At 38.8% G+C, this 21,167-nt stretch overlaps 1 protein-coding gene across 1 annotated transcript in view; it reads right to left on the bottom strand.

Moving 5' to 3' along the window:
* SOX5 (SRY-box 5) overlaps positions 1–21,167 on the bottom strand; it is a 453,937-nt gene that overhangs the window by 127,091 nt on the left and 305,679 nt on the right. The window contains exons 5-6 of the mRNA XM_026066897.1: positions 20,126–20,298; positions 17,506–17,574 (exon numbers count right to left, since the gene is read on the bottom strand). Of these exons, the coding sequence (XP_025922682.1) occupies positions 17,506–17,574; positions 20,126–20,298 (242 nt within the window). The remainder of the gene's footprint in view (positions 1–17,505; positions 17,575–20,125; positions 20,299–21,167) is intronic.

The raw sequence follows: 21,167 nt of genomic DNA, 5'->3' as shown, positions 1-21,167 counted from the left end.
TTAGCAAGCCATTAAATGAAAAACAGAAGAAGGGGGAGAGAGGGGAAAAGCAGGCCTGAGGCACAGCCATTTGTGTGTGTTAAATACAACAAGCTGGGCTTAGGTAACCAGAGCTGTGAGACTGTCATGAAAGCAGGTTAAGTATCCAGAAACTGAAAAGAAAGAAAATCAGTGAATGAACCCCTCTGAGTTGGAGCAGATCAATTCAGGCAAAAAACATGGGCAGGCATCCCACTGGCATTTAGCACAGCCAGGATGGAACAAAAACCGAACAGTAGTCAAGGTGAGGAGAGGGTTGGTGGATAACGACTGGTAAGTGCCTTACACTGTGATTTGTTTAGGCAGTTTTCATGGAATCATGAAAACATAGGATGCTTGAAAAAGAAATGTATGTGCTGACAAAGTCTTGGCCTTGTTACAATGAATAGATTGGAAAAAAATTTAAAGGCAAGAAATATCAAAAATGCAAGGAAAAATTGTTTTCTCACTTTGATGAGAATTTGACCCTTACAGACTTTTCACCATTTATTCACTTACTTTTTCCAGAGTTGTGACGGATCAGGTCAAAGTTTCTGCATTAAACTCTACTGATGTCAGTGGAATGACACCAACAAATGTGATTCTGAAACTAGGCTGGGCTGTTTCATGTGTGCTTCTCTGCCTCATCCTCACACCCCACAGCCATTACATTGTCTCTTCAATTTCTACCACTGAAATGGGAAATTCCATACAAAAACAGTAAAAATGGAGATGGAAGAGAAAAACCTAGAAGACCTGAATCTCTGATAACTCCGCACTTCAGTTCACATTTTGTACTGTGACCCAGTGGGAGACAGCTGCCAATATGGATTCTGCTCCTGGTTCTGGCAGTGAGCCACATCATGCCAATGTGCAAGCTGCTCCCCCTCTATCCTCAATTCCCCTGGTCTGAAAAACAGGATGCTTAAAAAGAAGAGAAACTATAACAAGATCCAGTGATAGCAGTGCTATATAAGATCTGGGTCATACACTAATAATAATATCAGTGTAAACAGAGTGTGAAATGCTAGTAAAAAAGAGTGATTGAATGTTATTTTGTACAGCTATAAGTAACCACATGAGATAAAAAGGCAGAGAAGAATCGCACCCAGCAGTTATGAAACTGGGGATGATTCCAGATCAAAGTTTCCATGCCTATGCAGTAACATTTGAATTTTAAGTCACTACAGTGCTTTGGCATCCTTTCCACTATTTAATAGGCAGGAACAACAATTTATCATAGTTCCTCTAAGATATGTAAAAAAACAGCCAAGCATTGTGGGAAATCTACATTGCCGAAGCTTTCTGAAATAATCTGAGTGAAGACAAATCAGGAGTTCAAGAAAGTGTCCTTCATGTAAGTATTTCAGTTTCCTCCTGAAGCAATAAGAACCTTAGAGATAAGGACCAAACTTCCTACCCTAATCTTTATTTCTAAAAAAAGGGATTGGGCAAATAGGCACAACATCTTAAGGCCCACTTTTCCCAGGGACTGGATAGAATTAGATCTGAGTAGGTTTATCTCAATCGAACTAGGATAGTTTTTATTAAAAAAAAATCCATATTTTAACCAGCAAAGTTTAATCCCTTCTTTTCCTGTGAAAACTCAGATAAGTTTGATTTTGCTCCTCTCGCTGTCTCCATATTCCAGGTATTATGTCAGCGCACATTAGACTGTGTCAACACACTGTGACTTCGTCCCCACTAATGCAAAACCTCAGAAAACATGGAGCCAGCAGATAATTTCAGAGCTCTTTTTTTTCTCTTTTAAATGTAACTCGGTATTTATCCTTCCATATTTTTGACATTTCCACTGAGCGATAGCCCCAAAATGAAGAAAATCAGTCTTTCGAATGCAAAGCCGTCTTAAAGAAGACTGTCGAGTGGCAATCGTTCTGGGCAGGTGAGCTTCACACATGGCTCAGGAAGCACCACTGTCTTGCCAAATCCAAGAACAGCAATGACAGGCTTCCAAGGGAGCCTCGGCAAGTCCCCTGATGGTGCAAAGAAGGCTTAACCTCGCCTAAAAGGGCACTTCCTGAGGGAATGGGGAGATGATGGCTGGAAGAAAAATAGGTGTGGGGCTTTCAGAAAGTGTTCCTATAAAAGAGTTGCCTGTGAGCTAAGTTTGCATGACTGAAATTAAGAAATGGTGGCTTTTAGAACAGTTTGTTCTTTTAAAACAGCCTATTTTTTGTATTTACTTATTAAAACAGTGCCACAGGTTTCTTAAAAATAAAGGAAATTAACACAGAGAAGGAGTTGTGTGGAACATGTTAAAATAGTTACATCGTGTTAGTCTCATCCTTTCCCTTTCTGCATCTTGTTCATTTATTTCAGCACAAAGTGGCTGTAAATGCTCATGTTCTGATTTAAGGATGTTTGACATCAGTGCAGGCTGAAGGAAGTTCAAGCCCCAGTCATCTCAGACATGTGTTACGAAAAAATAAAACTTCATAGTTTTTGAGTCAAATAATGTAATTAATTATGTTTATTGCACTAGGTAGCCAAATGCTAACAAACTAAGGCAACAACTTTTATGAGAAAAGAGCAATTATGGAAACTTTATTATATAGCATTATTAAAGTTCCATCTTCTTCTATTAACTACTGCATGCTAAAATAAATGTCAAGATAGGGGAGTTTACTGTTTCTAAGTTGAACACCCTTCAAACACTCTTTCTGACAGTTATCTTCATGTTTTCCACAGATGCTGCCACTGCCACCAAGTTAGGCACTAAAATAGATAGAACGCTAGTATCCTTTCTAGGCTGTGCTGATACCCTGCCATTGCAACTATCGGTCAGTCTGCACCAGGAAGAAAAAACACACTTAATACAAACAGGAGGCACTGTAGATGACATTCGGGAAGTTCTTCCAATCGATCAAACAACAGAAAGTCCTCACATAAGGTAGCTCTCAGACTGAAAGCCAGAGCCCATCCATATTAGTTCACTGGGTATGTACTAACTCAGGTAGATTGCAACGGTGCAAGTTATTCCACTTCTGCAGATTCACAGAGCAGCCTGTACAGATATAGCAATCTCTGGAGCTTTTGCTCACCCTGTAAATCATTACCCCCATATTCTTTAATTGTTTGGCACAGCTCCCAGGACATACATTACATCTATACTGACTAACACATATTTGTATTGGTTCACCCCCATGGTTTTTAACTAATAAATGTCCTGGCATAAGGAGAAGAGCATGAAAAGAACGACCACAGGTGAGCAATATCTCCTCAAGATACCCAAACAGCATGGGCCATCTGAGCTACTAAGGCAAGTGTTACCAGCCTTTGGCCCTTTTTTGGTCTGTATTGCTTCTTTGGCTGTCCTAAGACCAAGAGAGACAAGGGAATCATACTGGAGTATATGGTAGTACCATTCTAAACAAAACCACAAAGATGATTAAACGTATGTTACACAGTTGGGTACCATGAGGTACAGATTCTTATTTACACATACCTTCTGCCTACAATATGCCAAGCACTTGGCGCACTTGACCAGAACTCCCCAAAGTATTCCCCTGCCCATGCCAGGAAAGCCAGTTTGTTAGCAGTGGGCGCCCTCAACAACAAGTGAAACTGCATGGAGGAAAGAAGGCAAAATGGACAGAAAAATATCCATCCTCCCTATAAAATTGATCAAGTAATACAGAAAAGGTACCTAGATGCTGACCCTTGGTCTCCGCATGAGAAAAGCTGAGGAAGGCATTCTCAGCAATCTGGCAATGACATCTGTGGAGGCAGGAACACGAAACACTGGAAAAAAAGGGAGTTCTTTTTGCAGAAACACTTTGCTCTTTTTAAACCATTCCCATGGCTGCACCCAGGCTCTGAGGGGAGTGCAGTATCAGGAAGGTAAAAAGGAATCAGTTATGTGGCGAAAGCCAGGAAAAAAGGCAAACACGCGTACCAAAAGAGAGACCGACTTCAGCAATGAGGGCAGAGAGATGGAGGGCATTTGTGCAAATACAGATTACATGTGCAATTCATTTAAAGGCAGTGGCATTTTTATGACAAAGAAGAGTTTAATCAAAGTCTCAAGAGATCTGTGGTAAAGGAAGCCCTTGCCTTGCTGCCTTGGCTGCATGAAAGAAACACCTGTTACGCACAACAAAAAAAGACAAAACAAACAATAGGTATAGAAGAGAGGCCATGGTTCAAACAATGTGAATTGGAGCAACACAGTTTTCGCTAAATGAAGGGCTAGAATCCTATCAAATGAACAGCTGGGGAAAGCACACTTCTTTATATTTGAAGGGAAGTTGCACAGATTATATGATGGCGACAAATACAATATACATATCTGACCTCTGCTTCCTAGGCACCAGAAAGGACAGGAACCTCCTAAAATATCCCTGAGTGGAAGAATAAACTTGCTTGAGACCAGCCCCAGGAAAAAAGATAGCTTGCTTTCAGAAGAACACAATGGACAATTTTCGTCCCATGGGGTCTTTGCAAGAGTTCCTGCTCAGAGGACACCGAGCCTCGCCAACAACCTGAACCAAACAACCCATACAAAAGAGACAGAAAGCCAACTCGGGGTTTCAACAGATCCACCTTGATACACTCAGGGAATATAAGCTATACCTACAATGGATGCATTTCTTTGTAAATAAGTGTAAACAGTATTACCATAGGATACAGAATTTTATACCAGTAAATTGATTACAATCTGAATTTCATTATTCTGATTGAACCAAAAAGACAGAAATTCTTTACTGTACAAAAAGAAAAAATAAAAGGAAAGCAGATTTAAATAACAGCCTGAAGCTCATGAGACAGAAACTAAAATGCTCAGAAAATGACATTTCTTATCTGACTTTTTTCTCGAGTAAGGAATACAAGAAATACAGTATCACTCTAATTCCAGACACTAGAAGGTATCAGCTCTCCAAACCTTTGCTTCCTACCACGAGGGCAAGGAAATACCTGGACTGATCCCGCATCTGGGCACCATCCTACCCAGGGAATCTTCCTGCTGCCAGAACCAGGTTCTGTAGAAAAACAGGGGCGACCTTTATTGAGGTGTCTAGTTAGCGAGCGAAGAGTCACAGAAGGGGAAAAGAAAGAAGCTTAGAAGTTTTATTTCCCTAAAGCTTTCTAATTTCAAATAATTTGAATCCATCTCTGTTTAGCTGGTCTGTCTCGCTCAGTGCCTGCATCAGTCTGCTTGCATCACTGGGAAATACTGCTGTCATTGACATCTTGACCTAAACTAAGGATTCAATCTATTTGCTGTGATTTCAGCTGAAGAGGAACTGTCAACAGAGCTAAAGAAATCATAAAGCATTGAAGAATTCACATCTAAGATCAGCAAAAATTTGGTACTTGGGAAAAATCTATGCCCCCCACAAGGAAAACAATCCTACTCCTTCCTCCTTTAGTCTCTTTAAAGATACTAGAAGTTCACGTATAGAAAATTACTCCTGTTTGTAAATGGTATCCAAATCAGGATTTTCCAAACACATGCATGCACATGTGCACATATATGTATATGTGACTATTAAGTTAGCTTACTTATGTATATAAGGTATGAATGTAATTAATCATCTGTTTAATGTACGTTACTTGTTCCTGGACTACAAATTCTGACTTCTGAGTTACTAAGAGACTAGAAATTATTCATAATTTATACTTAAGTAATTCTTAAGGAATCTAAGAACTTAAAACTTGTTACATGCAGGATATTAAAAAACCCGCTCACTGATTCACTTATTATTGCTTAAAGTGCAGACCGGATTCTGCATGCATTATGGAAGATAAGAAAACATTATAACCACACAGAGCTTAAAGGGCTAGACACTTAAATGGCCTTCCATCAAATACTCAGAGCAGATACTTCTTAAAAGATCTGTGGCTTTAAATTCTATACCTTCAGCCTTTATTTTGTTGCTAAGACATAAAGAGCATGGTAAATTAGAAGGAAAGAATTGATTAGTGATAACTTGTGATTATACCTAATCTTGTCCTATCCCCACTGAGGGAGAACAGGGGGAGCAAGTGCAGGGTGCTGCAAAGAGAGAATCAAACTGCATTTTCAACATAACCAGCCCAAAGTCAACCAAGGCACCCAAGTAATCTGTCTTCCTCTCTAAGGAGGGCAGCAAGAGAACAAGGTCTTCTTTATTTTGATGGAGACAAAAAAAAAAAAAGAAAAAAAAAGAAAGGGAGAGAAAGGAAAAGTAAACAAGATGCAGAAAGAAAGGGGCATCATAGTTATAGGCTCCTATCCACCACATCCAGGGAACTGCCTTCTTTTGCCAGCATTTAGCATAACCAGTCCTGTAACTCAAGCGAAATTTGGCTCTTCTCCCATGCTGACATTTCAGGGTTCAGGCTTGCTGACAATACATTCTGAATGGTTGGTACATGAGTATTATTTGCTTTTATGGCCATCAAAACCATATAGAAACACAGTAAAAAAACAGGATGAAAAGACAAGGATTCCAAGTTAGAAAAATGCCAGAATTCAAATTGTCCACATAATTTTAATTTTGCCTGTCATGGGTACAGTCTACAATTATATGATCACGTAATTCTGCTTCCCCAGGACATCATTTCTTATTCAAAATGTATGAGAGAGGTAAAACAGGGATAAACTAAAGGTACCTATTTAACCTAATTCTGCCATTTCTAACTTTCAAATGTCTTACTTCATTATTTAACTAATATATTTCTTTGTATACAATTTTCATAGCATACAAAAATACAGAAACCTTGACCATTTCTGTTAATTTTAAATTGTTATCTAATGAACAATTGTCTTGAAACTATCCATGTTTCAACTTCAGAATAATTTGTTGAATGCTATCACAAGCAATTTTCCTTAAAAGAATTCAAATCTGATAAAAGCTATTTTCTAATAAATACAATTTAAAATGAGTTTAAAATTCACTGTGTTGAATTTTTATAAACTCCAAGTACTGCAAATTAAATTTGGCCCATTTAATTCTTACTAGTACCTTTCACATAAGTCTTCATTTTATTTTTATAACCTTATTATGTTTATCTTTGAACTTTTTTTATTTAACTTGTAAAAACAAAAAAATCTGACATATACTTCTTAGCCTCCCCAATGCAAATTTCAAACCAATTTGTACAAAAATCTGAAATGGTTCCTTAAAATTATTTATCCATTATGCATTTTATTAATCTTTCTTATGTGAATGAGGTACTAAATACATACTAAATACAATACATAAAATGAAGAAAGCTGGCATGAGATCCAGAACGATCCAGTTTATCTTTGCTCAGGAGAGATTTCCACTAGACAACTATCCCATTTCCTTCTCTTTCTCCAATTTCTAAGCCAGGCTTCGCTCACATTGTCCCTTCCAATCACTACCATTTCAAATGATTAAACCATTTTATTTTCTATTCTTAAAAATACCAAGCATAAACAATTCTCCTACCGCTTTAACACAGTTCAGTAGCAGATCACTGACAGAAAGTGGACAACAAAAATAAAGCAATTCCCCTTGGCCTCTTGCATGTTGTTACCACCAATGGTGAGCTCATCTTGACTCCTAAACTATGCAGGGTAAGGCATCATCAGCTTTTGGATGACAGATGTCTGAAGAAAATCCAAGGTGATGAAGACAGTGGTGTTGGTTCAGTAGGTGGAACCATACTTTTCCCTCTGAATCATTTTGAGCCATTATTCTAGCAGAGAGTTTGAAGTACTCTATTTTGAATGAGCTGTCAAACTGAAGTCGTGACCACTTAACATGGCAAGAGATGAATCAGAAAAGCAAGGAATTGTCAGCAGAAACTAAATGATCCCCAGATTTCTCCCTCTTGATAATATAGGTATGTGGGCTAGCAGCAACTTTGGCATGCTCAATATAACCTGCCAGTTATAGCTACTTTGGTTAAAAAAGCAACCATTTTAGCTAGAACAAGTCGGGCAGAATTAGATGCCCAGATGCAGTGCTTAGAATCACAACAACAGATAATGGTCCTTAAACACCAGTGCTCCCAGGGTTGCTAGGGCAAGAGATGCAAACTTTGTAGCAGCCATGAGAACTTTTTTGTTTAAGTATTACTGTTGGGCACAGGTCAACACTATGTATCTCCTGTTCAAATTCCAGTGTAGGAATTTATACACTTCTTGCTTTTATCAACTTGTTCTACCATTTTACATGAAGACCCACCTCCCATCTCAGCTCTTGACTGGGTATAAAGTGTTTTTGTATTTACATGCAATGCTTGCAGGAGGGGCTCTGACAAGTTAACCCCTATGATGCCTTGCTAAGGCAGGTTAAAACATTATTACCTCCAGGGGACCAACACAACCTTACGCTGGCTGCTACTGCTGTCATTACAGAGTCAGCACAGGAAAAGCTCCTCAGCTCCTGTAGGTCAGACTCTGGTAATATTAGCACTGCCAACAAAAATGCACCAAACAAAGTTTCTGTGTTCTGTTCATGCTGTATATCACTGAAAAGCATAGTAACTCCTAAATAACGCTAATAACCAATTTGTTATTTTAGTTAAAGCTAGGCAATCCCTATACATTCCATAATACTGAACAGGCAACACATGAGATAAGAATTTGGCTCAGAGTTTCTATATTTTCGGGATCTTTCAGGATAGCATGTGCTATATAAACCAAATATTGCTTGGCCAACAAGGGTGAAAACCCACAATTTAGAGAAATCACTAGAATGATATGTGGCTGTGAATTTTCAGATTTAGGTTTGTTCCGAGGGGGTAAGACCCTATAATAAATGCTCTCAAATTATGTAGCTATCTGAGCCATTTTGCAACTGGTGACCCTTATAATGATGTTTTTGTTTTCAGAGCCAATGTGATGCTACACAATGATTTCTCTGTTAAATTGAATCTTTGCCTCTAGATAGATAGATAGATACAAAGTTTATTTTGAAATGTCTTCTAGTGCCTCTGAGTCTGACAGATGTGAGATGTTATTTTGAACATGCCAAAGCATCTGAACGACTCCAGTCCTTTCTTTTCAGCGTGCATTCCTTGATAAGTGGCAAAGCTTCCCACTTATCAGTCACTCAAAGTGACTGTGGCTGTCAGTTGTGTACAAAGCGCAATCAGTTTGGAAGCAGAGACACCAGCATTTTTCTTCTCAGCTTGAAGCAAACACGTTTTGACTGCTAGTCATTCAATTTTAAAGCATCTTCAATTAGGGGCGGATGAAGATATAAAGAAAACACATCCTAAACACCTCTGCCAGCCAGCAGTAAAAAATTTATTGTTATCTCCTGCTTTACCTTAGTGCAGAGGCAGCAGCAGCAGCCTTTTTTGGCTGCACAGCAGAAGTGCTCACGACTGCACACACTCCATATGGACAAGATCACAGCCACAAGGAGTTCACGTTCACCCTCTGAGGCCACTTATACAAACTACTGGGGCACCTTCTTTTTTGATCCTGTACCTCAGCTGCATCCTGTGTAAATACCTGTACGGTCACATGAATGTGAGCATAGGTGCCCACACAGATAAGTATGCCCCCACATGCATTATAAACAAAAACATTCACAAAATGACATATGCACTCTCTATAGCCACTAAAGCTTTGATAAAAAAACATTAAAAAGACCATGCAAATACTGACAAGGAGAAAATTAAAGAAAAGAAAAGAAAAGAAAAGAAAAGAGAAAAAAGAAGAGAAGAGAAGAGAAGAGAAGAGAAGAGAAGAGAAGAGAAGAGAAGAGAAGAGAAGAAAAGAAAAAGACTGCTGGCAGAAAGGAGGAGTTGAGGAAAAGGGTGGGCAGCTGTATGAGGAAGATTGCTTAGTAACGCAGAAGTGGAAGGGAGTTGTAGAAGTTGTGGGGTGCCTCAGAGAGCAGCAGAAATTGGAGAGGGGATCTGGAAAAGAAAAGAAAGGAAAGATGGGGCATTGGAAAGAGAGGTCTCAGAGAGAACACTTGCTGGCAACCTTAGTGGAGAGAGACCAAGACAAGGCCTTGGTGTACAATGCTGCCAGCTCTGAGGTAGTGTGAACACTGGTATTTTTCTTATAGTCCTAACTGCTGGGTCATTTTTGTTGTTTCAGGCTTCAGTGTTTTGTTTTGTTTCTAATAAAAGTAAGTTTCTAGCTCTCCCTCATGATTACGTGAGAGAACTGGAAAATGTGAATACTGAAACTTCCAGTGTCAAAAAGGAAATTAAGAAAAAATGCTAAATTACAAGAAAAAAGCCATGAAGTTTAAAACAATCTCATGATTTCTGAATGTTTGGATGGGCAACATTGGGGAAAGCTTTATTTCAGTGAGTGCTCTTGCAATAGTATAGCTAAGCATAGGCAAAAAGCTGATTTCTCTGATCAAAATGTACCCTTGAAATCTTAATAAATTCAAGTTGTACAAATGCCAAACAGCTTCTCCCTGTCTCTATTTAAGATCACCACTGATGCAACCACACCAGTTAGCAAGTTGGATTGTATCAGAGTGTAGGAAAGACCTGAGACTGAAGTGGATGCTTGTTCTAGAGGCAATCTTTGGAGATAAAATATTGGTGCAGAATGTTGCTCTGCACATAATAAGTGTAGATGAATAAATCACCAATCTGCAATCTTTCACTTTTATATGACTTAACTTGTATAATAATGGGAGGAAGTGAAGGCCCATAGGTTCTTCTAAAGTATATGCATCATATTCTTCAGCAAAACACGTACATTATTTGCTGTGCTTGAGAGGACGGAAAGCAATTAGCTCATTCTGACTTCTAGCCTAGTGTTTTTCCTTTTTCACTCCTCCCTTTCCCCGTCTCCTCCCCCAGCCTTGTCTCTTTCTTTTTTCTTTTTTTGTTTTTTGCATAAACAATTTCCCAAGGGCTTTTTCCTGCTCCAGGGACAGGCAAGTTATTCTGATAACTGATAGGACATCAGCTGCAGCACTTTTGTGAGAAACAATTGTTTAACCTCTGCCGGCACCCTCAGTTGTTTGGGAAGAGGTTGCAAAATCATGGGAAAGGCTGCAGTGTGACTCTGTCTTGGGCCTGTCTTACTGAATCCAGTATGCCCATGTTTATAAGTTTCAGAAAAACAGCTGCTCCTGACACATGACGAATTTGGACAAAATGTCCCCAATCTACGAGCCCGTTCAGTTTGACTCTGCAGTCACAGTTTATCATATCCACACCGGTAAAAAACAAAACAAAAACCAAGCAGGCTCAGTGGACAGAGCCAGTTCTAAAAACATTTTGCAGAGTGAGAAGGAAGACACTTTCTCACAGTTTCCTACTGAAGAAAGGTCTTAATAAACTCCCACTATATACAAATAGGAGCCTTTTCACTATGTTCAGTGGGAGCTGGATCAGGCCCTCACTTCAACAGCTTTATTGTCTACCAAGGAAACCTTTTGTCCTCACCTCTCTCTGATATGCAAAGAGGACTCCAATTACAGAAGAACTAATACTGTTCTGCTGTGCAACAGCTTGCAAAGGGTTCGCAGCACCACGAAAGACTGCTCTGCCATCACTGACTTCTCAGGAAAGCAGAATTCCCAGGGAAAATGCTAACACAGAATCAACAGACATTACTAAATCTGCAACTGAGCACTTGTGTATTGATTGCTCATTTTTGTATCATCTTCAGCCCTTTAAAGCCTCCTAGAGAAATCTGGGTTACAGGCACATGAGAAGCTAGGAACCAAGAATAAAATTTCCCAAGTCCTTAAGGCTGCACTGAGGACATACCAACAGGGCAAGGATTAAAGGTAAGGGTCTCTACACTCCTCATTTAAGGCACAAAGTACTCAAGTATTTAGCTCACATAGTGCACTGCTGGAGTTTGCTTTCCAGCAGGACACAGCATATGAAAGGATGAGCTGTGTTGGAAGTATAATTTACAGTGCAAACTTTCGGGGGCAGGGAACAAATCTTCACTTTTCTCATGAACAATGAAACACTTGCCACCTGCTTACAACAACAAGGAGCAACTGGTGCTTTTTACAACTGAGTCCAAATTGCCTACATTTCTTCTGAAAAAGGTTAGCATGCTAATCAAAATCTCTTATTTTTTTTTTTTTAAGAAAAAGAGAGGGAGAAAGAGAGAGAGAGGGAGAGAGAATGCAAACAGGCCTGAGCATCATTCAGCCAGCTCTGGATAACAGATGCTTGCTCACCTAAGCAGTTCAACAACAACAACAAATTAAATAACAACAAAAAATTATCACCATAGGTAACTGTGTGGATAAATCATGATATCTAAATCCCTTCAGAAGCAAGTTTCTTTAGCAATATTTTGGAAGGCTGGAATCAAAACAGAGCTACTTTGTGTTTGGAAAGTTTTGAAAATAACAACTCTGTGTCATTTCTAACTTACATGTTAAGCTTAAGAAATGTTTTTTCTGAACTTCTGCGTAACTCAGAAACCAAATCCTTCTCTCTTTCCCCCCTCAAAAAGATAGACTTTGAAAAAATGCATCTGGTTACAAAAAGGACTAACCATTTTGCAGAAAATTCCAAGCGTTCGAGATTTTACTACATTCCAAATCGGAACAACACCTTTAAACCTCAAGACTTAATGAGAATGGGAATATTCTGACTTGGGAACATTAGTGCAGCCAGGCCTCTCCACTCCCCAATACAACTCATGGGGAAGGGATACAGCCAGCTGACAATGGGTGAGGAAGATGGAAATCTGGATCCAAGCTTGTAGAGAAAGCCTTATTTGGAGTTGAATTGAGAAGACACTCAGGGTAGCTGAGGGATTCAAAAAATTCAGGAAGTCTGTAAGCCCAAGAGGCAAGGAGTCTGGAAGGCCATGGCACGCAACCTCTCTGCCGGACAAGCTGTGAAGGGCCTGGAAAGCTTGAGGCAATCAAGACCTCAGTAAGCCTTAAGCCTGGGAGCAGGGGTTCCTGGAAGGCCTGGGCTCTGGAACTCAGGAGCATGTCTCAGCCACCACCAGGTTCAGGAGTTGGGTGGGTGATCTGGCAGGATGCCAAGCAGAAGACATGACCTGCCTGGCAGGCAGAGCACATTACAAGCACACCTTTCTAGCTTTACATCAGGTTGACTGTAGTCAGAATCAACCCATTCTTCAGAACATTTTGACTTCTATGAATTCATATTTTCTAGCAGAAAGGATGTTCCATTAGAACATCTTCTGACATGTCTCTGTTTCTGAAGGAAAAAGAAAACCCTGTATTAAAACAGAGTCATCAAATGACCGATATCTGACAGCAATTGCTCTGAAATTTCAGATGGCATTCAGCTCTTGGGCTAAGTACATCACCCAGAAGTGACTAAAATTTAGTAACCAAATATCTGTAGTATTAAACTAAAAAGTCAAAAAAAATGTGGCCCAAATGTTAGAGACACTGCAAAGTAGTGCTGTTGCTTCTTGCAGCTTCAACTTCTTAAGATTGCTAATAATGTAAAACTAAGTGCTCCAAAATCTTCAGGTGGGCTCTCCAAAAAGAATTTTGACTAAAAATCAGAACGGTTTAAAAAACATTTGGCCTCCTTTTTGTTTGCCTTCTAATTTTGGAATGTAATGTTCATGGTTTCAAACTTTCCCCAGAAACATGAGAGCTGGAAGTTTATATTTTGAATAAATGAAAGCTGGCATTTTCATGTCATCACATGACTCCAAGAGCTGGGGCTTGAGGAAAAAAACACTAAACTTTCTCAGGTTCTCTACAGAATTGTAAGAGATTAGCAACATTGGTTTAATCACATTTTAGGCTGCAAGTTTGACCTATTTTATCAACAGTGCCCTACTGAATATGAATTGCCTTATGAATTTTAACAACCATATTTCATTTTAAATATAGTTCAATTAAAATGATAGTAGTCACTGAGCTTCAAAGCAAACCATTCAAACACCAACCTGGGCTAGACAGTTTCTCTGAGCAACTGAAAGGTATAAACTGCACCATCCTACAAAACCTTGCATCCCAGGAATGACACCATGCATGCTCATTGCCTGTATTAGGGACCAGATCATTGACATGGGGAAAAAAAAAAAAAGAGTCTTCACGTTTCTTTCACTCTCTGCCCATTTGATGGGACATCCACAGAGCCCCAGCTTTTAACATGTTCTGAAGCAAGAACATCAGAAAGTGGATTATGCCTGCACAAAAGAAGATGGGGAGGTGACTACGAGAGTTCCCAAGGCCCTGAAGTAACTAAACTAGATTTAGTCCAAAAAGTAACATAGCAGTATTTTGCATTTGCATGCTTCTTCCACAGCCTGTTCCATAACTGCAGATCACTAAGGGGCTGATCTGAAAATAAAACAAATGGAAATCTTCAGGCCTGCTGATGCACAATCGCAAGAGCAAACAGACCAGAACAGGCACTTCAGTTCCACTGCTGTTAAAAGACCAAGACCAAGGTGTGCAGGAGAAAAGGCCCTAAATACTCTGCAGGCAAAAACTGGTGAAGTGAAAACCTTTTCATTGTGACAGTCTTCACACACATGAAGATTAAACCGAACTGAAAACAGTGTGTATGGGAGCATGCATTCCGAAGTGGCATAAAATAAGACGGGGGGAGGTTTCATTAATTATTCAGAGAAAACCCTTTACAAATTAGGTCTAGAACATCCTGACGAGCAAATAAAAATGATCATAACCATTTGCCAAAACATAAAATCCTGTGCAGATCACATTATAGCATTCTGAGGTCATTCAGATTCTTAAATTTAATCTAATCAGCATTTTCTCTTCAACATTCTCTCTTTACTGAAGTCTCTATATGAAGACAAGCTCTTGGTCTTCTGCATTAGTGAAACCTCACTGCTGTCAGTTCAGAAGAGATGGACTTGACAAAGACATAATGTCAATTAGAGACTTGTGCCAGGTACATTTTCTAAGCTCAAGTAGCTAACAAGTCTTTCTTCAGCATCACAAAAGTGGCTAGTTTAATTGAGCTGTAGTTATACTTAGCATTCCCAGTCCTCTAAGGAGGAGAGATACGTTGTAATCTCTCCCTGCTTGTGTATTGTGTGTGTCTTGGTGATTGTTTGCTGGGGTAAGGAGAGAGGGAAGTGTTTCCAAGTTAGCGCACTTAGAGAAAGGAGTCATAAATCAGGGGGTCAGTCTTTTTTTTTTTTTAACCCTCCTGTATTATGTTTTCAATACGATATTTCAATAGCTTTTTTTTTGTGTCGTAATTTATCTGGAATTACGGCAACTCTTACAAGCCTACAAAAATTTGGCTCAAGTAAAATGAATCCTTCGTCATAAATAGGTTGTGTTCATAACTGCAGCCTAATCATTCAATTGCACATAAGTCAAATAGGAATATTTCCCTGTCAATAAATCTCACACTATTTAAAAACTCTGGGCCAATGTGACAGAAGCCTGTTAGATTAATTAAGGCAAGGTCAGAAAATCGGAACTCACAGCTATTTTCATGTCACAGTTTTGTTCCACCTACCATAACCTGCTTGTAAACTCACAGACCACTTTAAACGTGTATGTTAGGGTGACTTTATTGTCTTCATTTATACACAATGGCAGATTTCTTCAGTATCCTTCTCTCTGACAACAGTCAACTATGTGTGCAACTGAGAAAAAAAATTTCTCTTGCTATTCATTGTCAATATGTTTTTTATTTTAAAGGAGTTTTTTTTCTATCTGTGACTTCACAGTCTAATCTTGGATTGCAACCAGGATTCAAGAAACTACAAGACTATACAAACTGTGGAACTGACCAGAGGCAGGCAGTATAATCTAAGTTTCACTACAAATAGATCATCCATATGAGAATGAGAGGACATTACTGTCTCTAGGCCTGTTCAATTCTTGACCTTTATCATGTGACCATCAAAAAGGAGGGTGCCCCAAATCTGATGGGTTTTGTGTGAAGTGGACCCTAGAGGTGAAATTCTGACCTTGACAGGGTCAATATTTCATCCAAAATTCCTTGAGACAGGCCTCCAAATCATTTCTTAGGCTTGCAGCTTGTATCAGATGGTAGCTAGCTGACGTTCATTTACTACGGACTTAGGTCAAACCTGGATGAGGGATCAAGAGATGAAAGGCTCTACATCTCATTATCAATAATCAGTGTTCTTCAGTGCCCGAAAAAAAGACATACTTCATTCTTATCTACAAGGCCTTCAAACTTAAAAGGGATGGGGTCAAATTATGTTACTTCAATTTATTTCTATTCACTGCTTATAAAACAACTTTCTCTTTCACTCTTATAGCTAAAAGCTAAAAATGTAAATACTTTCCATGATATTGCAGAGGCTCTACTATTGCTTTTTTTATAAGTTTTATTAGACATAGCAATAAAGAATTAAAAAAAAAATTCCTTCCACATACAAATTTAAAGAAGAAGAAAAAAATGCAGAGGTCAAGGCCAAGCCTGGCCTTACCATTCCCAAAACTCTTTTCAACAAAGCATGTGTCTTTTATATGTTGCCTTATAATAGAGGATTGGAACTTCCCCAGAAGTTTTTCATAGTTACAGAAGTCCTGATACTGAAAGAATATCCTCCGAAATGATAAAGACAGTTTCTCCATTAGTGTGAAGCCATACAACTCCTCCAATTTCAGCAGAATTATGTTTTAATAAACCAGCTAAGGATATAGCCCATAAGTTTATGCAACTAATTCTAAAACATTAAAGAGAAGTTTTAGAAGGAAAATCCTGATGTTACTGAACAAACAGAACATAACATCCACTTCCCACAGTGACTTGCAATGCTCTATAAATAAATGCATACTCAAACAGCCAGAGATTTCACCGTGACTGTAAATATCTGTAAAATGTCAAACCCATCATTTGTTATTCTGTGAAAATTTTCATGGCCAAACTGATTTGCATTATTCCCAAAACAGGAGTATGCATACATACACATGGAAGAAAAGTAATGAAACACAGCCAATGGCATAAAAAGAGACTTCTGAATACTTTAATGAAAAAAGAAGTTAAATAAAGTTTACTGCTTACATTGGGTTAACAACTTTTTTTGTACCAGGAGCAAACATGTAGGTACCCAAGACCTCGATAGTTGCTCTCCAGAACCTAACCAATCTTTCAAACAGTTTCTCATTCAGACAAGACTTCACCAAAAGTGTCGAAAGTCTCCAGACTTTTAACACCTTGAGCAGAGCAAAGGAGAGACACTTAATTACAAATGACTGAAGAGAACTGCTTCAGCAAAATATCAGAAACATAACTGTAGGAGATCTGTTCCAATCCAACATTTTCTGTTTTTTTGCGAGTCCCAATCTACAGCTGGAAGACACTTTCAGAGGATCTGATCCTGCAAACCCTTGCTTAAGTGACTAGCTCCTCTGTCATCTGCTTCTTGATCCYTATATGAGCGGTGTTAATCATAAGAAGGCTTTCAGAAACTGACCTTTCTTTGCTTAATGACAGGTAACGTCCTCATGTGTTTTCATAAATAAGATGTCAAGCTATCTGCAGAGATTCTTAAGAAACTATGACAATAACGTCCAAGAGAAAGCGAGGAGGAGGTGGGGGAATGGAAAAGTAGAGAAAAGAGATAATAGGGACATGGGTGGAGATGCAGTCTCTGACCTGGATCTGTTGCTGAAGAAGGTTAATTTTGTGTTGTTGCTGCAGGAGCTGCTGCTGTTGTCTTGCAATCTGTGGAGAAATTGCACAGAAGAAATGTGAGATATGTATCATCATTCCTGGAATTGGTACATAGGAATTTTCCACCCTGCTTGGTTCTTTAAACTGCTCTATTAAGCTAAAAACCTTCAAGTGTGGGTGGTAGCAGCTGGGACTGCCACTGAAGCAGGAGGCTCATATTCAGGAGCAATTCATAGCTGATACTCATGTGAAAGGGAATCTTATGGACAATGATGTGCTGGATATTAAGAGAAAGACTGATGCAAAAATCTCTTCTCTCTTGTTACCTTATGGAATGGCACTGCTGAAGCCACAAAAACATGAGCCTTCACCTGCTCATCCCTGCTGGAGGAAGAAGGACACAGGCAGAGAAGATGGCAAATAGGAGGAGAAGGCAGAAGAGGCAGAAAAAAGTAGGAATGACAGTAATAATCTTTTCAAGTTTGGTACCACCTAATCAAAGATTTGAAGAGAGAAAGTGTGACACCCAGGAGAAAGTTATTAGTGTGTGCATTTCATTGATGGAGAAACAGATACAAAGAGACTGGAGCTGGGTTTGGGAAAATCACTTTGCCACTCAGCGCCTCTGTGTGTGTATCAGCTGAACAAAACTAAGGGGCTAGTGCAAGTCAGCGTAGCTCTACACTGAAATCAATTTACAGAAGTTGATGAAGTAGTTCTAAGTCTTCTAACTCAAAGTCACATGTATTTTCTGTAAGAACTTCCTCTCTCTCCATTGGCTAAATGTTTGGGAAGCCTACCGTGGATATTATTTTATATACAGTGAAGGAAGAAGCAGATAGTACTGTAATCAGATTAGAGTTCTCAGAGGACTGAGGGAGATAAACCAACATACACCTCAAAATTGAGAAACAAACTTAAAATCTTTCATTTGAATCACCACAAAAGCTCTGCTCTAACTGATAGCTAGCACAGCAGTACAAACATTAGAAGGAGGATTGCTCTTCCCCTGTGATATGTGTGCATATCTCAGGGTCAGATGGGACTTTTGACATACTTAAGGGGAAGAATTTTGAGCATTATTCCCCTCAGGTATTTTTTTTTTTCATTTCTATTATTAAATTATTAGCATAAAAAACACTCACTCATAGTTAACTCCACATCTAAAAGATTAACAAAGTGTTTTCTTTCTAGAGCCTCTCTTTAAATGACCAAAAATAGTTTTTGTTGATACCTTTTTTTGAATTCAGTTAATTTCTATATAACACCAGCTTATAAACAATTTCTTAAATTAAAAGAAATCCTAATTATCCTAATAATAAACTTGCAGATTTTTTTCCTGCTTTCCTCCATTCGCTCCATTTTCTTTTTCACTTGTAGATCATTCAGCCATCCTAAAACAATAGTGACTTTAGTAGGCAGAGCAAAGAAAATAGGTCCTGCAGGATGTCTCTTCATAGAGGAATCTTGCCAATTCCACCTTCACACACCTCTGTGTAAGCAAGTGTGATACAACTTCTCTAGTTTAAGTCACTTCTTCTGTTGTCTCCAGGTGGGATTTTAGGTGTGAGGCCAAACAGTATTTAAGATAAGGTCTTTAAATAACCAAGAATTGAGAAATACAAGACTACAGTGCCTGAAGATGTCAGCAGTGTTTTAGATTCTCAAGGCTTATTTGCTACAATACAAACATGGAGGTATGACAGCTAGAATTGAACATGCAGAATTTTGTTAACTTCATAAAAATTCATGTAACTGCAAGTATGCAGGCATTCAAATAAATGCTAAAAAAAAAAGCTTACCTCCATGATATAAATGCAAATTTGATTACGATAATATTCAGAAAAGCAGAGATATATGCTCAGACAGGCCAATATGCTTCCAGGTAAGAGGCATGAGAATGTACTATTGACAAAATATTAAGCCAGATGTCTAAGCATTCTCTTCTCATGTTCAGGTACATAAATGGACATTCATTTCTGCTAAAACCTGCATGTTACAAATTTTTTAGAAAAACTGTGCTCTTGCATAAAATGTTGGGTACACATGTACATGTTTGAACTGTTCACATGTGAAGACATTTTTGCACCTCCAGTGGAGGGCATATTTGCAAGAGCTGAAAATCAAGCCTCTAAAGTGCAGAAGAAAAAAAATCACATTTGTTCACTGATTTTATATTCTTCCCCACTTTTTTCCAGAGTTGGCAAAAAGACCCCTTTCTTTTATCATGTTACAATCCAAATGCCATGTTTTGTTCCTTCTGTACCTATTCAGCATGCTTGAATCCAAGCAGTATTGGAAGATTACTCAGGAGAGTTGAATTTGCACACTTATTTGCACTTATGAAAAACAAACCAGTTTTGAAAGAGAATCCCCCAAACTGTAGGGTATTCCTTTAAAAGACAAAGAGCGCCATTTTACACATTACAACTTAAGGCATTGTTCCGATATATTTTTGTTCAAAATTTTCCCCTAAGAAAATGAATGAACAAAAATTCTGGGTGGAGAACAAACTTGAGAAGTATCAACCCTAAAAGATAAGCTATTGGAAAGTCCTCCTAGAAAAGGATTTAAGCTGAAAGCCACTATAATAATCACTCACCTGTTCTTGTTGCTGCTTAGCCAGCTCCATTTGTTGGCGTTGTTTCTCGATCTGTGATGCAGCCAGCTTCTTCTGTTCATCATGAGCTGCTAACAGCTGTTCTCGCAAACTGGTCAGCTGATTGATCATACCCATGAGCTGCCTTTCTTTCTCAGCGAGGCTTTCTGGAGTCCCTGGGCATCATATGGTGAAAAAAAGGTAAAGAGGAGAGAGGAAATTTAGAGCTAGTTAAGTTTTATTTCGCAGCTTCACTGTAAGCAAAGTTTTAGCAGAACCAAAGTGCAGCAGCATATTGCAATATACTGCATATTAAAGGCCTGTCCCTCTACAGGAAAATGAGCCAGGAAGGATGATCTGTATGCAGGCTTTGATTTGGTGTCCCCCTTCAATGCTTCCTTGCCCTTTCATCTATTTTCTATTGCCTTTTTTTTCAGGATTGATAGAAAAAAAAAACAGTCTGTTTTGTAAGAGTTTCAAATTCTAAAAATTGTTTATGTATCATGGGGATCAAAATCAACATTTTCATTGTCAAAAGACTGTAACATTTTTTGTCAGAAACTTATGACAAAAAGATGTCAATGTTTTTTTGCTTACAGAAACTGTCAGGTGTGTATCAGCATCTCCCTATAACCAACGGGAAGCAGAGAAGTCTCCTCAGTGTTGGACACCCCTGTGTCTCCCCACCCCCAGTATTCTCACCATTACTAGCGCAACGTACAACAGCTGTCAGAAGGCTAGCTGCTATGTCATCTAGAGCTACCTGGATGAGCGTGAAATGATAGAGTGTTTAAATTGTCAATAGCTGGTATCGCTGGTGTTGCTGATGACAAGAATTTTTAAAGGAAAAAAGCTTGCATAAACATATTACAAAAACGAAGTGAGTTAAAGGCAACTCAGTGTCTCTGTTATTTTTACTGTCATTAGATGCTTCTTATATGAGAGTTCAACAGACAACTACCTCTATCTCATAATCATTCTGCAAAAAGGTCTCCTTCCACCCAGAATGACAGCGGTTATAAGGGAAGGGAAGGGAAAAGGGAAG

Source organism: Apteryx rowi, unplaced genomic scaffold (assembly GCF_003343035.1).
Source record: "Apteryx rowi isolate R43461 unplaced genomic scaffold, aptRow1 scaffold_25, whole genome shotgun sequence".
NCBI lineage: Eukaryota > Metazoa > Chordata > Aves > Apterygiformes > Apterygidae > Apteryx > Apteryx rowi.
The sequence above is the reverse complement of the archived record's forward strand: the minus strand, read 5'-3'. Positions and strand labels throughout refer to the sequence as shown.